At 42.6% G+C, this 25,148-nt stretch overlaps 10 protein-coding genes across 10 annotated transcripts; 5 read left to right on the top strand and 5 right to left on the bottom strand.

Annotated features, from left to right (window-relative positions):
- Window positions 1-42: 42 nt before the first annotated feature.
- FRE8 (LALA0S07e03400g1_1) lies at window positions 43-2,079 on the bottom strand (the record flags this gene model as incomplete). The annotated part of the gene is made up of 1 exon (XM_022771461.1): window positions 43-2,079. One exon carries the CDS (start codon window positions 2,077-2,079, stop codon window positions 43-45), a length of 2,037 nt encoding a protein of 678 aa, XP_022629366.1.
- Window positions 2,080-3,766: 1,687 nt separating this feature from the next.
- RPS0A (LALA0S07e03378g1_1) lies at window positions 3,767-4,821 on the top strand (the record flags this gene model as incomplete). The annotated part of the gene is made up of 2 exons (XM_022771460.1): window positions 3,767-3,856; window positions 4,153-4,821. 2 exons carry the CDS (start codon window positions 3,767-3,769, stop codon window positions 4,819-4,821), a joined length of 759 nt encoding a protein of 252 aa, XP_022629365.1.
- Window positions 4,822-5,715: 894 nt separating this feature from the next.
- On the top strand, window positions 5,716-6,042 carry RSM27 (LALA0S07e03356g1_1; the record flags this gene model as incomplete). The annotated part of the gene is made up of 1 exon (XM_022771459.1): window positions 5,716-6,042. The coding sequence occupies one exon, from the start codon at window positions 5,716-5,718 to the stop codon at window positions 6,040-6,042; it is 327 nt and encodes a 108-aa protein (XP_022629364.1).
- Window positions 6,043-6,201: 159 nt separating this feature from the next.
- On the bottom strand, window positions 6,202-8,013 carry GPI1 (LALA0S07e03334g1_1; the record flags this gene model as incomplete). The annotated part of the gene is made up of 1 exon (XM_022771458.1): window positions 6,202-8,013. The coding sequence occupies one exon, from the start codon at window positions 8,011-8,013 to the stop codon at window positions 6,202-6,204; it is 1,812 nt and encodes a 603-aa protein (XP_022629363.1).
- Window positions 8,014-9,079: 1,066 nt separating this feature from the next.
- On the top strand, window positions 9,080-15,112 carry CCH1 (LALA0S07e03312g1_1; the record flags this gene model as incomplete). Its single annotated transcript, XM_022771457.1, has 1 exon — window positions 9,080-15,112. The coding sequence occupies one exon, from the start codon at window positions 9,080-9,082 to the stop codon at window positions 15,110-15,112; it is 6,033 nt and encodes a 2,010-aa protein (XP_022629362.1).
- A 720-nt stretch (window positions 15,113-15,832) lies between these two features.
- On the top strand, window positions 15,833-19,087 carry CRM1 (LALA0S07e03290g1_1; the record flags this gene model as incomplete). Its single annotated transcript, XM_022771456.1, has 1 exon — window positions 15,833-19,087. The coding sequence occupies one exon, from the start codon at window positions 15,833-15,835 to the stop codon at window positions 19,085-19,087; it is 3,255 nt and encodes a 1,084-aa protein (XP_022629361.1).
- A 208-nt stretch (window positions 19,088-19,295) lies between these two features.
- On the bottom strand, window positions 19,296-20,102 carry MRPL9 (LALA0S07e03268g1_1; the record flags this gene model as incomplete). Its single annotated transcript, XM_022771455.1, has 1 exon — window positions 19,296-20,102. One exon carries the CDS (start codon window positions 20,100-20,102, stop codon window positions 19,296-19,298), a length of 807 nt encoding a protein of 268 aa, XP_022629360.1.
- A 471-nt stretch (window positions 20,103-20,573) lies between these two features.
- On the bottom strand, window positions 20,574-21,245 carry MRPL6 (LALA0S07e03246g1_1; the record flags this gene model as incomplete). Its single annotated transcript, XM_022771453.1, has 1 exon — window positions 20,574-21,245. One exon carries the CDS (start codon window positions 21,243-21,245, stop codon window positions 20,574-20,576), a length of 672 nt encoding a protein of 223 aa, XP_022629359.1.
- A 1,000-nt stretch (window positions 21,246-22,245) lies between these two features.
- IMP3 (LALA0S07e03224g1_1) lies at window positions 22,246-22,797 on the top strand (the record flags this gene model as incomplete). The annotated part of the gene is made up of 1 exon (XM_022771452.1): window positions 22,246-22,797. One exon carries the CDS (start codon window positions 22,246-22,248, stop codon window positions 22,795-22,797), a length of 552 nt encoding a protein of 183 aa, XP_022629358.1.
- Window positions 22,798-23,007: 210 nt separating this feature from the next.
- LALA0_S07e03202g (LALA0S07e03202g1_1) lies at window positions 23,008-25,014 on the bottom strand (the record flags this gene model as incomplete). Its single annotated transcript, XM_022771451.1, has 1 exon — window positions 23,008-25,014. One exon carries the CDS (start codon window positions 25,012-25,014, stop codon window positions 23,008-23,010), a length of 2,007 nt encoding a protein of 668 aa, XP_022629357.1.
- Between the last annotated feature and the right edge of the window lie 134 nt (window positions 25,015-25,148).

Below are 25,148 nucleotides of genomic sequence, written 5' to 3'. Positions count from 1 at the left end.
TTTTTTGGACCTCTACATTAATCGTATAAAACTAATTGAAACTCACAATGTGAAGCTTTCTTCATGAAAGTGTAGCCCGCCGTCATTGGCCCATCTCTTTGTATTTCCCACCAGCTGAGAAGGGCCTGCCGCAATTACCCAAACGCGGCACAAGTCGTTAACATGCGCTTTCGGAGCATTAGGTTGACAACAGTCATTTGTATCAGAGGGACCAATGCACTCTTTTTCCAGACACCACTGGTAATCGTGATTGGTCAGGTTGGGCCGCCCAAAGAACACTTTCACACCGGCCGGGATTTTGAGGCTTTTCGTTGATCCTTCATTTCTTTCTCGAGCAACGTCGCTCTGATCAGGGGGGGGAACCAAGATCGAAGGCTTACGGAAAGCATCTTCCTTTTGAAGCATCGTTGGAGATGAACTCGATTTTCGTGAGATCTTACGTTTCGTATTCCCAGCGCTGAATATTTGAGTGAAATCAATTTCGTCTTCCTGATTACTTCTTCCTTGGTTCAGCATGCCAACTGAGCCAGTTGTATCCACTGATTTGAATGTGCCATACGTACTAGATTGAAAGGAAGCTTGATTAGGCTGATGCGATACGCTTTCCACTCCACGGAAGGGTTCCGGGTCATCGGACGCTGGGTCATCAAAATCAACGTAGTCGATACGCAAGTCTTGCTCATCCGTATCTGCGCCTGTGACGTAGATTTCAAGACCCTCGAAGTTGTTTTTGAAATAATTCAGTAACTTCAAGTCTCGATAGTCTCTGGTCACCCACTTGAGGCGAACCGTGACACCGTTGAAATTTAAAATCCTCAGCAATGGCAAACCAAAAGATATTGCACTTCCACCTGTGACAATCAGCGCTCTTCTTATATCAGTATTGTAATGGAGCGGCGAAGCCAAAAGTGCTGGGCTTTGGTTTTGGAAAGAAAAGTTGTGCTCTCCAAGTTTTACGTTTTTGCCTTTCGAAAGAAAATCCAGCTTTGGTTCAAAAGGCCCAGTGACAAGGTAAGACGAATTATTGCGTAACTTAAAATTACCAGAACGCACAATTAGTTTGACATTATCGTCATTGGGAAGACTCGCAATGGTGTATGGATGCTGGAGTGGGACACATCGCTGAAATATTCTCTTAAGCGGAGAAAACTCATGATATAAGGCCATTCTTATATGAGCTGAAGGCATGCTGGGCCTGTTAGATAACTCTGATGTGGGAAAATCAACTAACATCAAGCTTGGCGAGACTTCATTGACGCAAATGAGTACTCGTCTAGTGTGGAAAGCTCTGTACGCTATTTGGCCAACCAACAGTGAACAGTTCATCGCAGTATAATAAGGAATCGATGGCCTTGCATGATAATGAATAAGAACAACCGTCAGCCATGTGGCCAAGTAGTGAGTGTAATAAAATAGTTGAAAGTTGTATCTTCGTATTTGGGACACAGATGTAGCTGCAATGAAGAAGAACAAAAGCAAAGCCAAGACTCCCCAAAAATTTGCGGGCTTGCTCAATTTGACCCAGAATGCATGACTTTTTAAAAAGTACGCCGAGTATAGTGCAGTATGCAAAGTGGAAAGTAGCACCACGACTCTCGAGATCCACTTGTGAATTGGAAGAAGCGAGAGGTATAATGTGTGTGGCAAAGGCGAAGGTCGCAGCGTAAGAAATAGCAGTGGAGGCATCAAAGCGACAGCAACTCTTCCTAGCCTTTTCGTTATTTGAATGAGATCGCCCTTCGTGCCTGCCAAAGAGCACATCAACGAGATTAATAGCCAGAAAACACATATTCTGAACGCTTGGTTGTGTAAGATTCGCGAGCTATGTAGCCAGCGTATTTTTCGGAGCACATCATACCTCATGTGGTGTCGTAGCTTGAAAGCCCAGTGTTTTAATGCCAGATAGTTCCAAAGTGGTAGCATCACGCAGAGTGCCAAGATCGAAATACATATTGCAGTAATTCCGGCTTTTTGAACCAACGCAACACGCATCATTTTATCGCTCGATTTTGAGAAACTCGGAAGCGCATCTCTGAGCTGTCTGCCGTAGCTGTAAAGATACTCGCTAATACTTTGCATCATTTTTGAAGAACTGACCGTTGTGAAAAAGCTGGTCTGTGAACAACTCGCCTTATAATCCCAAAATCAAGAAGAAATATATCTAACAAACAGCTTGTCTTTGGAGACAACACAATTGACACAGACAATAACCATTAATAAATGTAATTGAACGTGTGTGTGAGTGTGTCGTTGTCAACCTGTAATGTGCTAAGAGTTACGTTATTTCCTGGGTGTAATTATAAGAGCTATGACGACAGGAAAAGTATAGAACGATGGATTTTTTGGATATTGTTTAGCCGGTGACTCAGCAGCAAACTACGCAGCAAACCACGCAGCACCATTACGACGATATGGCTTGACTTAGCCATAGAAATATGGTTGATCAGTAAGATTAGCTTATAGATGAAATATATGAGTTCAGCAGGTGGATGTAAATGCTCCAGATGCGTGATACGACGGTTACAGATTGAGAAGTTTGACGAATCGCATATAGCGAAACAGAGAATTAAAGCCCAGAACTCATCACAAGCCTTCTCTAAAGCATTTCGGAGTTTTCGACGTCAGCTGGTATGTCATCAGCAGTCGATTACTGGCGTGTATTCGATGCCATTGTCGATTAATTACATGGCGAAAGGCACTTGAGAAAGTCTTGGCATATCACTTTGTACTTTACTGTCGGCCAGGAACAAACGAAAGGCTGAACTTTTAGATGTTATTTCGAAGATGTTTTCGCAGTAAGGGGTGATGTTCAACTCAGATGTTCTGTGTACGTATTTATTCAATGACATTTGCTACCAGCGGCCCGTGCATATTTATGTCATGCAGTTTGTGACTGAGGGTACTTAGAAACTCGGCACAATGCTCGGAATAATACTACAATTTTGAGTACACGCAACGGGCATAAGCTATCAGGCCTTTATGTTCATGTACGCTACTGCGCAGTTTCTAGTTGTAAAAGGGCACATCTTGCATGGTAGAGACGCCTAGAAGCTTAGATCGACGGCTTTTCCAGCTTAGATCGATGGCTTTTCCAGCTTCGGTCCTTACTATGTCCGATTCTGTCTAAAACGGGATGAGACTGTTTTTAACACCCATACACCTTCAAAAACACAAGTACTATAAAATTTTAATTATTGCAAAAAACTCGATGCCCCTGGGTGAACAATTTCCACAGCGAAATAGTGAGTCAAGCAACGTGACATTAGAAGGAGGTCGGTTCTTCGCTCCAGGCAGAGCTCCGTCTTACTAGCCCACCATCCCAGCCCAGCTCTCCCCCCAGCGGTGAGCTGCCCTCCCGCGAAGGATGTACTCAATGTCAACCGCGCAGCTAGAATTAACAGCGCCGTACACGTGATGTAATGCGCGGTGGCTGCATATATTTCTACATGATGACTGGGTGCCCAGAGGCTGCCTAGGCTTAGCGGTAGGCCTCTGCCTAAACTTAGGCAGAGGCTCACAGAGTTTAGGCTCAAAGGCCCGTTAGAGCCAGGCTACGTGCGCGAGCCCACGGGTTGTTCCTCCGCCTAGCTTCTCCCTAGCTCCTGCCTAGCTCACACGATCATGAAAAATTATCAACATCACCACTATAACAAAATTTTTGGAAGATTAACAATCTGAGTAACCCTAGTTAGAATAGCGCATCATTTGTTCAACACAAGTTGTATTTGTTTTGAAGTCCCGACACATAGCAAGAGCAAGATAAACAATGTCTTTACCAGCTACTTTTGACTTGACCCCAGAAGACGCCCAATTGTTGTTGGCTGCCAACGTTCACTTGGGTTCCAAGAACGTGCAAGTATGTTGAGAAACCGGTGTGGATTATAGCGGACCACCATCCTGATGAGAGCGAGAGAGATTATATGCCGAGGAATAGTGTAATAAGAACCAAGCCATTTGCAGATGAATGATTATGAGGATTTTCAATGAGTCCTCACAGGGTTGGGCGATATTTCGGTCTTTAAGCAAGCAGGCATCAATCTACGGTGCTTTAAGCAAGGCTCAAACCCATTCTGCTCTCAATACTCATCGAGAAAAAAAGGCCGCTGTAACGTGGTGGTCTTCATTTTTACTAACCAGTTTTTTTCATCACAGGTTCACCAAGAGGCATACGTCTTCAAGACCAGACCAGACGGTGTCAACGTCGTCAACATCGGTAAGACCTGGGAGAAGATTGTGTTGGCCGCTAGAATCATTGCTGCCATCCCTAACCCAGAGGATGTTGTTGCCATCTCTTCCAGAACCTACGGCCAAAGAGCTGTGCTAAAGTACTCTGCTCACACTGGTGCCACTGCCATCGCTGGTAGATTCACCCCAGGTTCTTTCACCAACTACATCACCCGTTCTTTCAAGGAGCCAAGATTGGTGATTGTCACTGACCCAAGATCCGATGCCCAAGCCATCAAGGAATCTTCTTACGTCAACATCCCAGTCATCGCTTTGACTGACTTGGACTCTCCTTCTGAATACGTCGATGTTGCCATCCCATGTAACAACAAGGGTAAGCACTCCATCGGTTTGATCTGGTACTTGTTGGCCAGAGAGGTCTTGAGACTAAGAGGTTCTTTGGTCGACAGATCTCAACAATGGTCTATCATGCCAGATTTGTACTTCTACAGAGACCCTGAGGAGGTTGACCAGCAAGTCGCTGAGGAAGCCGCCCCAGCTGAGGACGAGGAGGCCAAGGAAGAAGTTGCCGCTGAAGAGCAAACCGAAGCCGCCGACTGGGCTGAAGGTAACACCGAGGAAGTTGCTTCCTGGTAAGCACTTCCCTCATATGGGGATACGGGATTTTCCGCGCAAATAACAACATCAATAAAAAACCAATGTTTCCAATAAAATGAAACCACTTTTAGTAAAGTTTACACAAGGCTCTCACCACCGCCGATCCGCCTTTGTTCATTAGTAATTTTATCCTTTGTCAAATTATATATACAATAAATTGATGAATCTTGTTTAGCATGAGAGCTTACGCTGGTACTAGCGAATGCTCAAGCCTAACTTACAAAAAACGAATTAGAGCGCTTTGATTCCGAGTACGTTATGTAGACTGCAGCAAACATCAAACGCATTTGGAAGAAGACGTTACAATGTTTGTCCTACTCTTTATCAGCTATCCCAGTCTAACCTTTTACTGACGTGCTTAATAGTTTACAGAAGTAAAGCTGTCATTTCGAGCGTCGCATATTAGAAAGTGAAAAAAACAGCCAGATATGAAGAAGCGAACTTATCTAACAACACGACATCTGACTGCTAACACATACCCCATCCCTTTTGTTGCAATTTTCTATTTATGTTGGGAAGATTATCAAAGATTCTTTCATTCACGCCTTGGCTGACGGGAAATACAATAGCTCAACTCATGTTCCTAACTATTTTGAGAGCTGTAACTCCATATATTCAGATCAATTCCGGCTTCACTCATGAAAGAGTAAAAGGTTGAATTAGACTCATAGCAACCAACTAACCGACCTTCCTGACACTCTTTCAAAGGCTAACGATAATGTCAACCTCTCCTAAAATGACAAGAAAAAAGAGAGCACGTGCCAGAATTCCAATTAACGAAAATTGGTTTCCTGTAGGAATATATATATCGTCTGTTGGTCTCGACGAAGATGCGATGGTTTAGAAGAATCGTATACTCCATATAGATCACCGATGTCCATACCGAAGCAAAGACTACTGCAGGTAGCAAGCTTATCTGCACGGATCTTCAATGAAAATTTCAACCCCACAGCTGCACGTAATGGTGGGAAAATTCTGTCCAAAAGACTAAAAGGTGCGTCAATCGCGGGCTACTACGGGAATCCTGATTTCTTGAAATTCAAGCACCTAAAGACTCTATATCCAGAATTTCAATTTACCGATGAACAAGAAGAATATAGGCTGTCTATGAATGAAGCCCGGAAACGTAGAGGCAAGGGTGCTCCTACAAAGAAAAAAGAAGCCAGCAAAGACAAGGGCAAAACGAAAAAGAGAAAGTAGCTTAGCACGTTAAGCACGGTTGCAGTGAAATTCATTAGGCCGCAGATAGCATCCGGGATTATATTAGTCGTCGAGTTCGTCCCCTCGCCTCATGTATATAAGATAGATTAACCAATGAATTAAGCAAGTTTTGGTAGAATCCGAGGGCTGAACACCGCATTAACTGTTCGTAAATGACATCAATGATGTCCACACTTCGCTAGTCTTGGTAGGGACTTCAGGAAGGGTTGAGTATAAAACGCGATACATCCTGTGTCTTTTGATGGTCATTGGAAAGCCTACTAATATTTCGCGGAAAGTGGATAGCGTGAAGTAATTGTCGACCATGGTAGCGAGAAGCACCGCGTATGGTCTCAAAATCTGCTTCAAGCTCAAAGGGTTGTTCTTCAGCTTAAATTCGGGACCTCCGCCAATAGGCTGTAATAAAATACCGCCTGGAATACGCATCGGGTCTTTTATCCTCAGCAGTAATACAAATAAAGGAAAATGATTTAACAAAGCCATGACAAACTCGAGAATCAGCTCCGGTAATAATACTGACAGGCGTAAGATGGTGAACAGGACGTAAAAAATTAGGAAGGTGGGCAACAAAAATATCAAAATTGTGAAGAAAAGTGTTCCCATCAACAATTGATCTAATTCGAACAAGTTCGAATCCACCCTATTCCGCAAAACATTACGCTTTTTGCCGCAAAACAAGTATAAAAGCGTTTGCATGACATGCAATTGCCAGTGATACATCTTGGCACTGATGAAGTAAAAAAGGGAAATATGCATGGTAAGAAACGATACGAAATCGACCGCGATTGCAAGAGCAAAAGTAACACCAAAGAAGCACGACGCTGTGGAAACAATGCTGATGAAAATGCTGATGCATCTGGTGCTTGTAATGCGCTTGATGTACATGGAATACGAGAAGTCGATGGTCCACAAGAAAAGGTCGCTTAGAAACTTTGCAAGCTCTCCATTCAGCTTGATTCCCAATGGGTTATGACTCAGAGCTGTTGTTACAAAGTGCACTCTTTCGTAAAGGCATCTGGTAAACATGTCATTCAAAAAAACGGCTATGTTGCATTGATTTTCAGCCAGTAACGCGCCCAAGGATAGCCCAAAAGACACATCGTTAGCTATGAGCCATATTGTGTTGTAGAATCTGATGTAGTCTGGATAGCTGTTGCAGGGGAACATTCGAATACGAGAGGTTTGGGATTTCACGTCTGTTCTCTGTGAGCTGCCCGAGGATTCGCTGTTGTTAATGCGAAGAAATTGCTCAGGGAAGTAGCACAGCTGGCGACATCGTAAGTCAATTTGCTGTGCTGTAGATGAGAAGTTCACCAGTTTCAGTGGCTTCATATTAAGAAAGGTGACCAAAGTAGCGGCCAAGAAATGTGCACAGATAGTCAAGTAGACTGCGCAACGTCGCAGCCCTGTAACTGGTCTTCGGAAAACTGCTCCACGCGCTAATAGGAGTGACAACTGTGAAGTTTCCCTATAATGCCCTTTTTCACTGGCAAGATTCAGCCGATGTAAATGCTTGCGGTACATATTAATGAGATTAATGGATTTTCGAAGTCCAAATTCAGAGAGCTCTGAGCCCTTGTGAAACTCACGCAATGAGTTATGATTATTACCAGCTGCGGAACCGATCAGATAGTCTTTTTCGGGTAAAACCAGCGCAATAGGCTCTAAGCTATAAAATTGCATTAAATTAAGTCTTGGAGGCTTGAACTTCACTAAAAAGAGCGCAGTATTTTTGCTAAATTCAAATGTAAATCCTGAGCTAGATTCCCACTTTCCGATGTTGGTAAACCCATATTTTTCACAGCTTCCAGCTTTGACTAAACTCGAATATTCTTGTTTTTCAAGAAGTGCCAATACCATCCATCCTGTATCAGACTCCCGTACAGCTACGACCGTCCTAGAGCCATGCTTTCCTTCTTCCAGAGATTGTGGCCAGAACACGTATTGCATCTAAAGTGGACTTTGGACAGGGATAGAATCTCCGGCGATGGATCGCATGTCGATAATGTGTCCAGTTACTACTTCACTGGTAGATTTGATGATGCCTGACGCCAATATAGTAATTCTCCAGTAGATGCTCGATGGTCACGTGTTATATATATATAAAATAGCTACCGTATTGTAAAGTAGAGACCCCATGTAAGGCCCTGATTAAGGTTATAGTAGTCTTGTAGGGATTATTCAGTCGAACTGACGCGCTTATCGTTGTTTTTTTTTAACTCCAAGCAAAATTATGTTTAAGACCGACTTTGAAATTTTCCCTAATTAGCCAAAATATAAAACTGACACTGGACCTGATATACATGGACGTAAATTCTATCTGCTCTTGTCAACAGTGCCAATTATGCTCAGAGAAACCTATCTTGTTGATAAAATCTTATAAGAAACGCTTCGTTTTTCAATTGTCAATTGTCGCACTGTCGCGTCAGTTATAATAATGATTACGTAATGAAAACTATTGAAGGTGCTGTTTCGCTGTGAAGGTTAATTCAAAAGTTTTATAATGGAATACCATAGGATGCTGCGACGAGCAATGGAGGAAAGATTCAGAAATAAGATTGAATAGAAACCGAGCTCTTATAAAAATGTGTTGTTCTATCAGCCTTAGTAGGATGCGATCCAGAATGAAACCCAAAAAAATGTCACAGTAAATACAATACAACGGGGAAACTATCCATCATAAAAACTAAGTAGCAAATGGCACTCTCAAACAAAGTACCACTCGCTAAAGTTCTACAAATCTCAAAATGAAGTTCGATTCAAAATCCCACCTCATCGTCACGTGCCGTGGGTTCTATTTTAGTATAACTGAACATATAAATATATATCCACGTACATATATATATGGATATATGATTTACAGCGGATGATCATCACTCAATCTGCACATCAGAAGTCCAACGGTGTTGCGTTACCATTTTATTGCAGGCTCAAGAGGTATTCTTTCAAAACTCTTTTGAGAGAAGGGTAGATCTATCCAGACACTGTCAGTTTTCATGGTCATAGGGTTTAGATAATGTCAAGAAGACCCTTGACTCAGAGCAGTTCGTCCAAGGATTTTCCAGAAGTTGAAGATGAGACAGGAACTCAACATCAGAGAGTGCCCGTTTTGGTCACAATTGATAGGGCAGAGACAGATCCGGAACTAGAAGCTACAGCGGCAGACTCCTCGGCGAGAAAAAATTCGAAGACGGATTTTAAGGATTTCGAATTACATTCTGATGACGTTAGCAGTAGCGGTCTTGTAAAAAGGCCAAACCTTACGGTGGTGACACAATCTGGAGGCAATTCTTCTTCAAGTATTCGAAAGCCAGGCTCTGGTCAGCTTTCTGCTACTAGCATAAAGTCTCATTTCAAAAACCTAATCTCACCGTCAAAATCACGGGAGACTTCAGATGCATCCCTTGACGAACAACAGAGTGCAGTTGCGGACCAGCGTTCCGGCACTGAAGAGCGGAGACTTTCGTTTGACTCCCGATCTAATAGTCATGGAATCCATGACGACAATCCTTTGACAGGCACTATAATATCCACCATCGAAGAGGGCGATTTGGATGATTTCAAAGACCTACAGGATGAATTCACTAATGCAATGGGAAAAGGGAGCTCTACATGGCTCCCGCAAACGAAAAGAGGCTCCTATAAGTCGGACATAGCATCAGCCGACGACAGATCCCAGCACTCCCACGTCGAAGAGCAACATGAGAACACAACTGTGATGGAGGACATTAGCCAAACTTATCCTGGAGAGAGTAGCTCACAGGATCGAATCAATACAACAATCGATGGCTCCAGTAATTCCATTAATCCTAGTCCCCAGAAATCCAAAAAAGCCACTTACGAGGAAACAGAGGAGTACGAGGAACGCGAATCGTCGGAAAGTACTGAAACGAACTCCGCAATAGAGTCCGACGGTGGCAAAACATTGAAAAAACCCCCATTAATTTTGTGCGGGAACTCCTTAGGTCTTTTCCCGCCGAACAATCCCTTACGCGTTAGACTCGCCTCAATTGTGACAAATGAATGGACCCATCGTGTCAATGTACTGTTTTTGGTCTTTCTTGTTGCCATTCTTTCGGTGGCTTTTTCATTTGAATCGGACGAATTAGCGTATTTCTCTAGTACGGTTGGTGGATTGATATTTGCGATCAACGTGTTATATACACTTGACATGCTAGCGCGGATAATTGTTTTCGGATTTTGGGACGACTCAGCACTTTTTCAAACACGAGGGGAAGACTATAAGACAGTCTACCAAATTCTCGGAATTGATTCTTTTTTCCGCGATCTGAAATCTAAGTATGGAAAAGATCTTTTTCGGAGAATCCTACCCTTCAAGATTAGCTACGATCAACTTGCTGGCAAGTCTGGTCATAAGCCGGTTAGAAGTGCTGTGACGTTCGTTGGTTCTGCTGACGGAAAGAACAGCGAAGTTCCACTGTATCGTGCATATTTTAGGAGTAGTTGGAACAGAGTGGACCTGGTTTCAACCGTCTGCTTCTGGATATCTGCATTTTTGTCGATCAAAAGTTTTGATGACAGTCACGGCATACGCATTTTCAAGACTCTCGCCGCTTTGCGTATCCTCAAACTCGCAAAAGAGGAAGGAAGTCAGACGAAAATTTTGAACAGTTTAAAATTCGGGCTACCACAATTGGTCAATGTATGCTTCATGCTCTTGTATTTCTGGACATTCTTTGGCATTTTGGGGGTACAAAGTTTTCAGGGGTCGCTGAGAAGGACCTGTACTTGGACCAACCCTGATGACCCGTCTGAAAGTTACACCAACAGCATGCAATTTTGCGGTGGGTATCTGGAGGCTGTAACGAAGAAAAAAATGTCATACGTTTTCTCCGATTTTCGAGATGGTCCTACTTCAAAAGGATTTTTATGCCCACAAAACTCGAAATGTGTTTCTGGTGATAATCCTTATGGAGGCCGAGTTAGCTTTGATAACATCCTGGGTTCTATGGAGTTAGTATTCGTTACAATCAGCGCTAACACCTTCACTGATATCATGTACGACACCATGGACTCTGACAGCATGGCCTCTTCTCTTTTCTTCATCTCCTGTATCTTCTTTCTGAACATTTGGATGATAAATTTGATGATCGCTGTCCTGGTCTCTTCTTTTGAAAAAGCGAACGAGCTAGCCAGAAAAAGCGGATCCAAAGAGACGCCATCCCGACTCAAGCGCATGGCAACAGCGGCTTTGAAATACATCGAGAAAAAAGCTAGTGCTAAGGAGTTACCGGCCTGGAACTTGAATTGCATAAAATGGTACAAAAAGATAGAATTCCTTTTCGTCATAGCGATAAGTTCAGATCTGGTAGCACAAGCAACGATAACTTCAGATAGCAGTGATCAAGACATGGAGACGATTTTCAAGTTTGACCGAGTTGTTAACTATATTCTTTTGGTTGAGTCGCTGCTTAGAGTGATTTGCTACCTCCCCAATCTTTGGAAACTTCTCAGGAAACCTTCTTACTTGTTTGATATCTCCACGTGTATTGTTTCGGTTGCAATAACTGTACCCGCTAATAGAATAGCACTGGGCGATACTTATTACTGGTTAAACATTTTCCAAATACTGCGGTTTTATCGCGTCATCAAAATGATTGAGGTAACAAGAAATCTTTGGAAGCAAGTTTTAGGAAATGCATTACTCATACGCAATTTGTCCGGATTCTACTTCTTTTTCCTATTCTTGGTGTCGCTCATTATGTCAGTTTACTTCACAGGCACAGTACCGAAATCAGAAATCGACGACACACCATTTGCTTTTTACGACGTTTCGAACTCTTTTTTGACTCTTTTCATCATTGCTTCGACGGAGAATTGGACAGAATCGCTATACGCCGTTCAACAATACGCTTCTAATTATTCTTCGCAGTTCTTCGGCTCCATTCTCCTGATAGTGTGGTTTTTCCTGTCGAACTTCGTTATGCTGAATATCTTCGTGGCGATCATAGCAGAAAGCTTAGATGTTCCAGAAGAAATGAAAAGGTCTTTACAAATCAGGCATTACTTACAGCACGTCTATCCAGAGAAGATCAAAGAATTTACGAATGCCACTCTCGCTCGCCGCATCAAAAGAAAGATTGTGAAGCACGCAGGTGATGAGGACTCTCGGGACTTCAGACAGTTTCTGTTTAGAGGAACCGCAATAGTTAGCATTGCGCAGCAGCACAACATCATGGATCTCAAGAACGAAAAGAAAAAAAAAAGTCACGGATTTTCTGTCCGATTATCATTTCATCTATTGAACATGATGAAAAGACTACCTTTTATCAAGCCCTTTATTGAAAATCCGTTTCACAAGAAAGCAGAAGTTGTGTACATAGAATCTACTGATTCGGAGGGTTTGAATAAGAGATACACTTTGAAGCTTAATGAATTTGAAGAGGAAAAGCTGCAGTATATGAAAGAGCATCCATTTTTCAACAATGCCTATTTTATTTTCCCTCCAAACCACATCTTCCGCCAATTTTGTCAAAGTCTAACTCCCCCTTCAGTTGGCAAGAGAACGGATGGTTTCCGTTTTTTTGAAGACAACACCAATACTCACGAAAGGAGTTATAGCTTTAGAAATTTCAAACGAGACGTTTTTGTGGGTTTCATTTCGATTGCAACAGTCTTAATGGTAGTTTACTCGTGCTTTATCACTCCTGTTTATCGCATGAAGCATCCTTCAGTAAGAGTATGGTCAAGGTACTTTGATGCAACATTTGTCGTGATTTTCTCTTTGGAATTCGTCATCAAAACCGTTGCGGATGGCTTGTCACACACACCCAATGCTTATTTGCGCAACCCCTGGAACTGCATTGATGTTACAGTACTAATTTCAATTTGGATTAACTTTGTTGCAAGCTTGAAGAATGATGATGATCTATCTCGCGTTTTCAAAGGACTCACAGCGTTAAGGGCTTTGAGATGTCTCACAATCAGCAGAACAGCTAGATTAACTTTCAATCAGGTGCTTTTCGATGGTATCGGCAAAATCATAGGTGCAGCCACTATTTCTCTCACAGTTCTCTTCCCCTTTTCTGTATGGGGGTTGGGTATTTTCAGAGGACGTCTCGGCGTTTGTAACGACGGTGTCGACTTATCAAAATGCTATAACGAATTCACAAATCAGGTCTTTGATTGGGATGTCCTTATGCCCAGATCCTATTCAGAACCATATCTTTACATGAACTCCATTTCGAGCGCATTTCGAACCCTTTATGAAATTGTCTCTTTGGAAGGTTGGGTTGACATATTGACGAATAGTATGGCAAGTACAGGAATAGGTACTGTACCAGAAAATTTTTCCACGACTGTCAATGGTTTATTCTTCGTGCTATTCAATTTTTTGAGCATGGTATTTATCCTTACACTGTTTGTGTCTTTTATCATTCGTAACCATGCTCGAACGACTGGAAGTGCTTTTTTAACAGTTGAGGAAAAATCATGGCTTGAAGTCAAGCGCTTACTTTCACAAGCACAACCCGAACCCAGTCCCGACATTTTGTCAATGAGTCCCATGAGACTTTTCATACATCGTCTAGCGGTTGAGAAAGCATTTTTCTCATATGCCCTTTTACTTCAGCTAGTGCTCTATGTCCATATCTTGACCTTGCTGTTGTACACATACGACGAAAACTACTCTTTGCGAAACTACCAGAATACTGTTTTCATGATATCCACCACGATATTCTTGATCCATGAGGTCTTTTGTATTGTTGCCAAAGGAACGAGACTATGGTTTGCGAGAAAATGGGATGTCTTCAAGTTTATCGTGGTTATTTCATCTTTTGGTCTTAATATCGTCGTTTGTCTCTCAACCCCCGAAGACATTATAGGGTTCGATAACATTCGAAATCTTTTCCAGCTTGTTATCTTTTTGTTTGTGATTCCGCAAAACGACGTCTTAAGCGAACTGATAAGCACCGCCATGGCGAGTATGCCCTCGATTTTATCTTTAACGTATACTTGGGGTATTTTGTTTCTGGTGTACGCAATAGCATTGAACCAAATATTTGGGATGACCAAGCTAGGTCCCAATACCACTGGAAATTTGAATTTCAGAACTGTTGTCAAATCCCTGATTGTTTTGTTTCGTTGCAGCTTTGGTGAAGGATGGAATTATATCATGGACGATCTAACCGTGACGTCCCCCTTTTGTTATGTCGATGATAGCACTGGTCGCTCTGATTGCGGATCGAAACCGTATGCATATTTTTTAATGATGTCTTGGAACGTGCTCTCCATGTACATTTTTTTGAACATGTTCGTGTCACTCGTTTTGGAGAATTTCAGCTACCTGTACCATTCCGGCTCGGGTTCCAAGGCTGTCGCTAGTAGGGATGAGATACGGAGGTTCAAGAACGCATGGAAAAAATTCGATCCTGACGGAATCGGAGAAATTGATCACAACCAACTGCCACGATTGATGCACTCCTTTGAAGGACGCCTTTCGTTTAAAATTTGGGAAGGGAGACTGTCAGTTAAAAGTTTGGTGACGAACTACATGACGGTCAACCCGCTGGATCCCTACGATGTGCAAATCGATTTGCAAGGCTTGAATGAGGAATTAAAAAGTATTGACCATCTCAAGATCGTTGAGAGAAAACAGCAGTACCGTAGATTTGTACAGGAAGCGCATTACTCCAGTGCTTTTAAGAACGGCGTTACTTTCAGCAAAATTATACAGCAGGTTCCGCTGTATACTGCTTATTCCCCACAAGAGTGCCTTGGAATCGATGAGTACGTGAAAAGATTGTATGTGATGGGTAAAGTAGACAAGTTTCTGGACAATGAGAGAAACGTAGAAGTGTTAAAAATGGTGGTGTCAAGATGGAAGTTTCTGACGGAGCGTCCAGGATTTCGGACTGCAGTGTCAAGAAAGACCGGACCGAGTTTTCTATCAAAATTGTCAGCCATGGAACTCGATCCGCCGGCTACGCCAAATTTGGACGTAAGCTTCAACAACTTTAGCTGGTCGCCCCGACAAGCTGATCGTAACCGATCCGGCAGTTTCGATCAACGCTGGGGACACCTTGATTAGAGAGCAAGGGAAAATGACCCAAAAAAGAAAGAGGTGAGCAATATAAATCTGGTCAGGATGACCAATGCATCACGAATATTGGTTTACTTTTCATGCTGATACTGACATTGAAACTGACACTGACACCTCCAGGTTTCTTGTTAGTGATAGTAGTAGAACATTTCTCCTTCGTAGACAATGATAAACAATTTCATAAATATAAGAATTTTTAACTCAAAAAACGAGAATCAAGAGAGATATACCTTTAAAGTTCAGGAAAATACGGCTCTGAATGCCAGCAATTGCTAGCTCTTTCAACCCGATTCTTTTGTTTACTGTTATGTTCAAATACAAATTAATACATGATGGGATTGCCTTAATTTTTGTTTAGGCACGTGACCATTGATTAGGGTTCAAATCCTTGCGTGTTCAAAATTTTTTATAAAATCTCCTGAACACACTCTAAGTCTACAAATTTGAACTAACTTCTGTAAAGATAGACAGTTTTAAGTCTACAAAAAGAACGCTAAAAGACGGTCAATTCACGCTTCTAACAGCCGTACATCATCATTAACACAGCTTCCGCCTTTTGACTCGAAGCGTTGCTGTTCTTTGTGCTTTAATTAACAGAGCCGATACCATTATTGTCTTGTTTCTGACTTCAAAATTAATCTGTAATTGCAACAAACAGTACAAGATACTTGGGCAAAGATCACCTAAAACTGCTATAAAAGTTGAAATATGGAGTCGATATTGGACTTTTCGCGAGATCTAGACATCAATGCCTTAGACCAAGTGGTGGATACCTTGTATAAGGGATCTGGTGCTCAACAAAAGCAAGCTCAAGAAATTTTAACAAAATTGAAGGACCATCCGGACTCGTGGCAAAGAGCCGACCAAATATTGCAATTCTCGCAAAATCCGCAAACCAAATTCATCGGATTGTCGATTCTGGATAAACTGATCACCACGAAATGGAAAATGCTGCCACCAGAGCATCGAATTGGAATCCGTAATTTCATAGTCGGAATGATCATCTCACTGTGTCAGGACGACACCGTTTTCCAAACGCAGAAAAACCTGATCAACAAGTCGGACCTCACACTGGTGCAGATCTTGAAACAAGAGTGGCCACAGAATTGGCCGGATTTCATTCCTGAATTGGTCCAAAGCGCACAATCGTCAGTAAATGTGTGTGAAAACAACATGGTCATCCTCAAACTGCTGTCAGAAGAGGTTTTTGATTTCTCAGCGGAACAGATGACCCAGGCTAAAGCCCTGCATCTCAAGACGTCCATGTCAAAAGAGTTTGAGCAGATTTTCAAGCTTTGCTACCAGGTTATGGACGCTGGTTCGACCACCTCGCTCGTGGTTGCTGCATTGGAGTCATTGCTAAGATACTTGCATTGGATTCCTTACCATTACATCTACGATTCCAACCTTCTGGAATTGCTTAGCACCAAGTTTTTGATGTCCTCCGACACAAGGGCAGTGACTATCAAATGTTTGACCGAAGTTTCCAATTTGGAACTACCCCAAAATGATACAAAAATTGCGGAGCAGACCGTTCTTTTCTTCCAAAACACCCTACAGCAAGTAGCTGAGAACGTTATGCCCGTCACTGCCGATTTAAAGGCGACGTACGCGACCGCAAACAGTAGAGATCAATCCTTCCTGCAAGATTTCGCCATGCTTCTCACAACGTTCCTAGCTCGTCACCGTTCTCTTTTGGACAGTGACGAAAGATTAAGGGAACTCCTTTTGACTGCCCACCAGTATTTGATACAACTGTCAAAAATTGACGAAAGAGAGCTTTTCAAAACGACCCTGGATTATTGGCATCATCTGGTAGCAAGTTTGTTCCAGGAAGTCCAAAAACTTCCCGTCGCAGAGCTCAATCCACTGTTGCAGCTATCTGTAGGGTCTCATGCCATCAATTCTTCTGGAGGCGCGCCAAATCCTGAATTTCTGAAGAGATTCCCGCTCAAAAAGCACATCTACGATGGTATCTGCTCTCAGCTGAGATGGGTTGTTATAGAATCTATGGTAAGGCCAGAGGAAGTTTTGGTGGTGGAGAACGATGAGGGTGAGATTGTGAGGGAGTTTGTCAAAGAATCTGACACAATTCAACTATACAAATCTGAGAGAGAGGTTCTGGTTTATCTTACGCATTTGGATGTCGTCGATACCGAGGATATCATGATAAGCAAATTATCAAGACAGATTGATGGATCTGAATGGTCGTGGCATAATATCAATACGTTGTGCTGGGCTATTGGATCCATTTCAGGCACAATGGGTGAAGAAACGGAGAAAAGGTTTGTGGTAACTGTCATTAAAGACCTATTGGCCTTAACGGAGAAAAAGCGGGGCAAAGACAACAAAGCAGTGGTAGCCTCAAACATCATGTATGTTGTTGGCCAATACCCCCGCTTTTTGAAAGCACACTGGAAATTCTTGAAAACTGTTATTCTCAAGCTATTTGAGTTCATGCACGAAACTCACGAAGGTGTTCAGGACATGGCTTGTGATACATTTATAAAAATTGTCCGGAAGTGCAAGCATCATTTTGTTGTTCAGCAACCAACTGAACCTGAACCATTTATACAAACCATCATCAGACAAATCCAAAGCACCACTGCAGATTTGCAGCCTCAACAGGTTCACACCTTCTATAAAGCATGCGGCACAATAATCTCTGATGAAAGAAATGTTGGAGAAAGGGAACGTTTACTAGGCGATCTCATGCAGTTGCCCAACATGGCATGGGATGCTATAGTGGAACAGTCCTCTGCCAACCCAGATTTATTGCTTGATAGTGAAACCGTAAAAATCATCGCCAATATTCTGAAAACAAATGTGGCTGTCTGTTCGACAATGGGTGCAGAATTTCACCCACAATTGGGTCATATCTACTACAATATGCTTCAGCTTTACAGGGCCGTATCCTCCATGATATCGGCTCAAGTTTCTGCCGAAGGGCTCATTGCAACAAAGACTCCAAAGGTCCGTGGCCTAAGAACGATAAAAAAGGAAGTACTCAAGCTTGTTGAGTTCTACATCTCTCATGCTAAGAATCTGGATGAAGTCGTGAAAGTATTAGTCGAACCACTCTTGAATGCTGTTTTGGAAGACTATATGAATAACGTTCCAGATGCCAGAGACGCAGAAGTTTTGAACTGCATGACGACTGTTGTTCATAAGGTTGGTCATATGATGCCCAGTGGTGTCATTTTGATCTTGCAGAGTGTGTTTGAGTGCACTTTGGATATGATTAATAAAGACTTCACGGAATACCCTGAGCATCGGGTCGAATTTTACCGACTTTTGAAAGAGATCAACAGCAGGTCCTTCAATGCTCTTCTGGAACTACCACCAGCTGCGTTCAAGCTGTTTGTTGATGCAATCTGTTGGGCATTTAAGCATAACAATCGTGATGTCGAAGTCAACGGTTTACAGCTTGCCCTAGATCTTATCAAAAATATTGAAGGGTTGGGTTCAACACCATTCGCAAACGCTTTCTATGAGAACTTTTACTGTACGTTCATCAGCGAAACCTTTTACGTTCTTACAGATTCGGACCATAAATCTGGATTTTCTAAGCAGTCCCTTCTTCTCATGAGATTGATATCACTGGTTGAGGAGAACAAGATAGCTGTTCCGCTTTATCAACCAGGCGAAGTTGCTGAAGGTGCGACTAACCAGTTGTACCTTGCTAATTACATGGCCAACATGCTAAGCAGTGCATTCCCTCACCTCAGCAAAGAGCAGGTAACCGGTTTCATCAGCGCTTTGATCAAGCAGTATCAGGATCCATCCAAGTTTGCAGCAACTCTAAGAGATTTCCTAGTTCAGATAAAGGAATTTGGTGGTGATGCAACTGACTATTTGTTCGCTGAGGACAAGCAGCTGGCATTGGAAGAACAAACCAGAGTAGAAAGGCAAAGAGCAGCGGCTGTTGGTGGCTTATTGAAGCCGTCGGAGCTTGAAGATTAATTAAAGGAAGCATGGGTCTTCATGGGACAAATTTTTAACGATTAGGTACCGCAGTTTTACTTTTTAAACACTGGAATTAACGTCAACACTGATTGCATCCCCACTGAATGAATAGCGTCATTGGCGTAATGCGACATTCGAGTTTTGACTTCACATAGAAAAAAAACAATGCTATACTTATTTACATGACTACTATATCATTCAGACATCAAAATTTTGGTGCCTTCTTGATGGCATCCTGAATTCTAACGTAGGAGCCATTAGGTCCCGCTATTGAACCTTTGACTAGCACAACACGATTTTCATCGTCGACCTTAAGAACTTGCGAATTTTGTATGGTTACTTGCTGAACACCCATATGCCCAGGCATTTTTTTCCCTGGAAGAACACGACCGGGTGTTTGATTTTGACCATAAGAACCACCTTTTCTGTGCGATACAGAAACACCATGAGAAGCCTTGAGACCTTTGAAGTTGTGACGTTTCATGACACCAGCAAAACCTTTACCCTTGCTCACAGACCTAACATCCAGGTACTGTCCTGGCTGAAAAAAAGAAGGCTTTATCACGGTCCCAGGCGGAAGAAGCCCAGACTCATTTTTCACTCGGAATTCAATTAGTTTCTCCTTGGGGTTTACGATTTTCGAGGCGAAATGTCCCAGCATTTGTCTCGAAACCTTGTCAGGATGTTTGTTCCCAAATCCAACTTGGCAAGCAAAATATCCATTTTTTTCAACTGTTCTATTCATGATCACCTCAACGTTATTGAGTTCTAAAACAGTGGCCGCAATTCTCTTCCCACTGGCTTCGTCGAAAAGCGGGATCATTCCTCTTTTCACACCCAATGCACCACACCTATTGGGAAGTCTTCGCCTCAATTGTGCTTCCTCTGGACAATGGTTGATGATTGGCGCTTTACTTGCAATTGTAGACACGATCGATGGTGCCGTCAAAGAAGCCCTAGAAGACGCAGATCTCGTCTGAGATCTCCACAAATTTGCTATCAGGCGACTCATCGTAAAGGTATGACAAGCCGAAATATCCCGTCCTTGAAAATGATGTGATTTTGGACTATAATAGTGCTTCCGGATGTGCTGGAAATATGGATTTGGTCGATGTCTACTTGAATAATGTATGTTAAAAAACCCAAAATTTTCTTAGTGCGAGCTTATCGTTAATAGTGACCAACAATCCAATTTAAAATATGATTTGATGACGTAATCAATGTCCAAGATTCTTTAAAAAGTACCAGTCACGTGACTTTTGAGAATTGTGCTCGAATGACAGGTTTAGCCATATCAGCCAACGATCGAGGTAGCTTAGATGGCCAAGATAGTATATGTTACGAGTACCGCGGTGACAAGAGCTTAAAGTTTAGTGTTTGGAACTAAGAAGGTCCGGAAAAATAAAAATATCTTACTTTCTTCGACAAACGTCTCATCTCTCTCTCTCTTTCTATATACAATGTTATTTCATGCAAAGTGAGACTACTTGATCTTCTTGTCCTTCAGGACAATTTTCTCGTCGTTGACGTAAATGCCTTTACCCTTGTAAGGTTCAGGAGGGTGAAACTTTCGCAAGTTAGCAGCGAAGAGATAAACCTGTTGTTTATTACAACCTTCTATGATTAGCGACGTGGGCGTTGGTGACGTGACGGTGATGCCGTCAGGCACCGGTAGACCCTGCATAATGGACGCTCCAACCTTCACGCTGACAAATTTGCCCTCCTGTTGCAGTTGCGCACGGTAACCTGTCCCCACGAATTTCAGCACAGCCATGTGGCCCTCGTTCACGCCAACGACATGGTTGTTCAAATGACTTCTCACAGTTCCCCAAAGCGATTTTTGCATTTTGTCGGTTTCGTTTTGGACGGAAACCGAGATTTTGCCGTTTCCAACGTCTTCATTGATCTTGACGAATTCTGGCACCTGCATCGATAGCGTTCCTCTGGGGCCTGTTACTGACAGAATTTGTGAAAGGGTTAAGGATTTGTTACCCTTTCTGATAACATGGGGCGGCCTTAACTCGGTCAACTCGAATTTTGTATCTCGCGTGGTGAATACAGGAAGAGAACCGATGTGTGAATGTGCAACTCTAGTACCGCTAAATTGTCGCTTGAAATTCAGCGAAACAAGTTGGGATATGACGTTAGAGCTCATGGTAAGATTTCAAATCGAAATGGCTCTAAAAAGGTAGTGAATGAGGCCACAATTCGTAGGTTGTCAACGGCTTCATTGATATTCTCTCTGCTGGCGTTAAATATCATCTCAATCTTTAATTGTAGAAATTTTTGAATTTGTCGGGTCATTGTGTACGTTTGTGTCGCTGGCCAGTGAGCACCAAGTAAAACAAAACTGGTTGTATTGGCATAGGAAATGAGACTGTCACTGATAGTATAGCAGGGAATCCCATTTTTGAGCTAGAAACTGAGTTTCCTCTTCTGCGTTCTTCTGCTGTCTGTTTCACCAAAAGGAGTCGCTTCTCAAAAATGATCATGAAAAGATTAAAAAGTACACCACCACTGAGGCGACGAGAAGAACTTAGAATTCCGTTTACCATGCTGAAAACCATGATTTAAGAATGAACTAACATCAAACATCGAATCCACTCGAAATGCTGTCTATGTTTTCTTAGTCTTGCAAAAACAGTCACGTGTCACAGGTCAATTGGGAAACAAACAGTTTCTAGCAAGTATCTACACCGAAATGTCTCATACAGAGCTTTTCTTACGCATTACTTCCGGAGAATGGGAAGCGTGGGCAACTTCTGTGTGTATTGATGTGATGAGTCTATCCTTCTCCCCCCTTCCCCCCCCTTAAGTTTTAAGGTATCTGATTTCCCTGCTATGAGAGTAGGATTTTGCAAATCAAACGAACAATAACCGGCTGTTGCTACTTCTCGTTTACTTTCTGATAATTGAACTATCCGTACCAGCGATTGATCGATTTTTACTTCTCTTTTGATTGCGACGTCACCTACTTGATCCTCTACCCAATGTCTTAACGACTAGATGACGCCAATTAGATTATCGGGCGGAGAGAATTTTTATATACTACAAGATTAACACTCATCTCATCTCATCGCTCGTGAACTGACAAAACGAGAACAGGACATCTAGGACCTAATACATATCAGGACGGCTCACACATTAACCAAAAGATGGTTCGTAAACTCAAGCATCATGAACAGAAACTTTTGAAAAAGGTCGATTTTCTGGATTGGAAACAAGACCAGGGTCACAGAGATACCCAGGTTATGCGAACATACCACATCCAGAATAGAGAAGACTATCATAAATACAATAAACTGTGCGGTGACGTGCGTCATATTTCACACAGACTTTCACTTCTGCCGCCTACCGATCCCTACAGAACCAAGCATGAACAGCTGCTGCTGGAGAAACTATACGCCATGGGAATTCTAACAACAAAATCCAAGATTTCCGACCTTGAAAACAAAGTCACAGTTAGCGCTATTTGCAGGAGGCGTCTGCCCGTTATTATGCACAGACTCAAAATGGCAGAAACCATATCAGATGCCGTTAAATTCGTGGAGCAAGGCCATGTTAGAGTTGGTCCCAATCTCATCACAGATCCTGCGTTTCTAGTCACACGGAATCTGGAAGACTACGTAACCTGGACAGACAGCTCGAAAATCAAGAAGACGATTCTCAGATATAGAAATCAAATTGATGATTTTGATTTTGCATAAATGGCTACGGTGTGCTCTTTTAACACAATATCAACATAGTTTCAAATTCGAATCAATATTGTCATGCTTCAATGCTGTTATATATACACTATTTGATACACATTTGTCAATCAGACAAATTTCCAAAGCATACAGTCTATAAGAAGAAACTCCTACCTTTCCAATACCATAATTTACCCATGTAGTTCCTTCCATTCATACATAATCACCTTATGGCACGTTGTAATTATCAGAAGAGCCCAACTGTTTCCTTAGCTCATCATTTGACCCGTTATGTGGAAGTATTCCACCTACACGAGGACGTGGGAACGCATCGTGATCGTCCAGGATACCACTAACTCTTTGATGTGCTAATTGCGACTGATATTGCTGTGTGGTATGCTGGGAGGTCATGCTATTGTTTCGAGAGTTTGCGGCGCTTATATTTCTGAAAGATCCGGCAGGCTTGTGTAGTTTTGGAAACGACAGCTCATCTGGGTTTGTCATTACCACACTTTGTCTCAAGTGATGGGGCAGTACTTGGGCTTTAGTGGTCTCTTGCTGATTGAGTGACGATGGCGCATAGTTGACCCCTGATGTCTGGTTGTAGAAGAGCTCTGGGTGATCAATTGGGTTCAAGGTCGTGCCGTTATAACTCGAGGCTTGTAATTGCAAATTTGATTTGCCGTTTTTCCTATAGGATGTGAGCGATCCCGTGGACGAGGAGAAAGGAAGATTTGATGGGTTTGGTAATTCTTGAATATTTTCTAGAGTTTGAGGATGGTGATATTGCTGAAGCCCAGCACTCATTTGTGGATAAAAGTTTGGTGGACCCGAAGCACCATGGTATGACTCGTACTCATGATTTTGATAATCACCTTGGTGAAAATACTGGTTTTGTGGGTAATATTGTTGTTCGTTATAATATTGTGATTGAGCAGACTGCGGTGGAATTGTTGGTAGTTCTGAGTAAATGGAGGAAACTGCCCTCCTTCCTACAGTCCCTTCGTCACCTGCTTGCGGCAGCTGCAAAGCATTTTGGTCGTTCTTGAAGACTCTTTCACCTTCGAACTGTTGGGATTCTATGTTGTTTTGCAAACCTGTGGCATGATTAATAGCATTACGAGCTTCATCCGGGAGTGACTCAGATGCAACAAAACCATTACCATACTGGTCCGACTCAACTGGATCGTCAACGATCACAGGTTTAACTGTCCTCAAAGTGCCATTGCGATCCAAATAAACTTCATAGATGCTTTTCATTCTCTTAATGTTTTCCTCTTCTTTGCTGGTCAAGAACACTTCTTCGCTCTCGTCATTTTCAAAATTCGTGGTACCCTCACGATGATGATTGTCCGAATTGGCGTTATGAGAGCTCTCTAAAGAATCGCTTTCTCTTTCACTCTTCTCTGGATCCAGTCCAACGGGATTATTCACATACCCAAGTTTAACATCAACTGGAGCCCTTTTGATAGGACTATTTTCCAAATCAGAAGTAGAATCGTCAGCCATTTCGCTTGTCTGTGATACTCGATCTCTATTATTCGGGGCCCAATCGGAAGCAGATTCCACAGATATCATGTTACTGCTAGTGAATGAATGACTGCGGCCATTTTGAGCAAAGATTTGAGGCCTTTGAAGCGCGCTATCAGAATGAACTAGAGATGCCTCACTCACATTGCGGGACGCAAGTCTATAAGCATCCATTTCGTGATTGTTGATGGATCGAGCAAAAGATCTTAGTTCGTCGGCATCGTCACCTCGCGGCAATTGAAATGGATTGAGCGGGAAACCGGCATTAGTGGGGGTATATGGGTTTGATGGGGTCGTACGGCTTTGACTTTTGAGTTCCAGTTCGTCAAAATTGCTATCCGAAAATGTTCCTGGAGCGCTACGTTCCCGAAATTTAGCTAGATGGTCGTCAGGCGGGAGATAGTCACCATCACCATCAAAGTCTGGATCATTGTCCTCGATTGCCTCTTTTTTTCCGCGTTTCCAGACTTTGTAGAAAACGAATGCTAAAATCAAACACACAACGAAAACGGGCACCACGACAGCAATAGCCACTGCATATGATTGGGTATCATCGGAAGGTTTAGCACAGCCAGAACCATGACACAATGAGGAAGACGAGCTTGATGAAGAAGATGACGACGACGATGAGCTCTGGGATTGGGAAGTAGAATCCGCTCTGGGAAGCAGGCGAAGGAGGCCAACACTCTCCACTAGTGCACTCATCACGGTCTTCTGGGCTAGTATGATCTTGGGGCTGAAGCCAAGCTTTTGGTCAGTATCTTGTTTTTATTCACCACTTCTTCCGCGATGGACCAGACACGCGAAATAAGAACGGTGGGATGCTAGAACATCACTAG

This window comes from Lachancea lanzarotensis, scaffold LALA0S07, assembly GCF_000938715.1.
Source record: "Lachancea lanzarotensis genome assembly LALA0, scaffold LALA0S07, whole genome shotgun sequence".
Taxonomy (NCBI): Eukaryota; Fungi; Ascomycota; class Saccharomycetes; order Saccharomycetales; family Saccharomycetaceae; genus Lachancea; species Lachancea lanzarotensis.
This window is presented reverse-complemented; position numbering and strand designations above follow the sequence as displayed.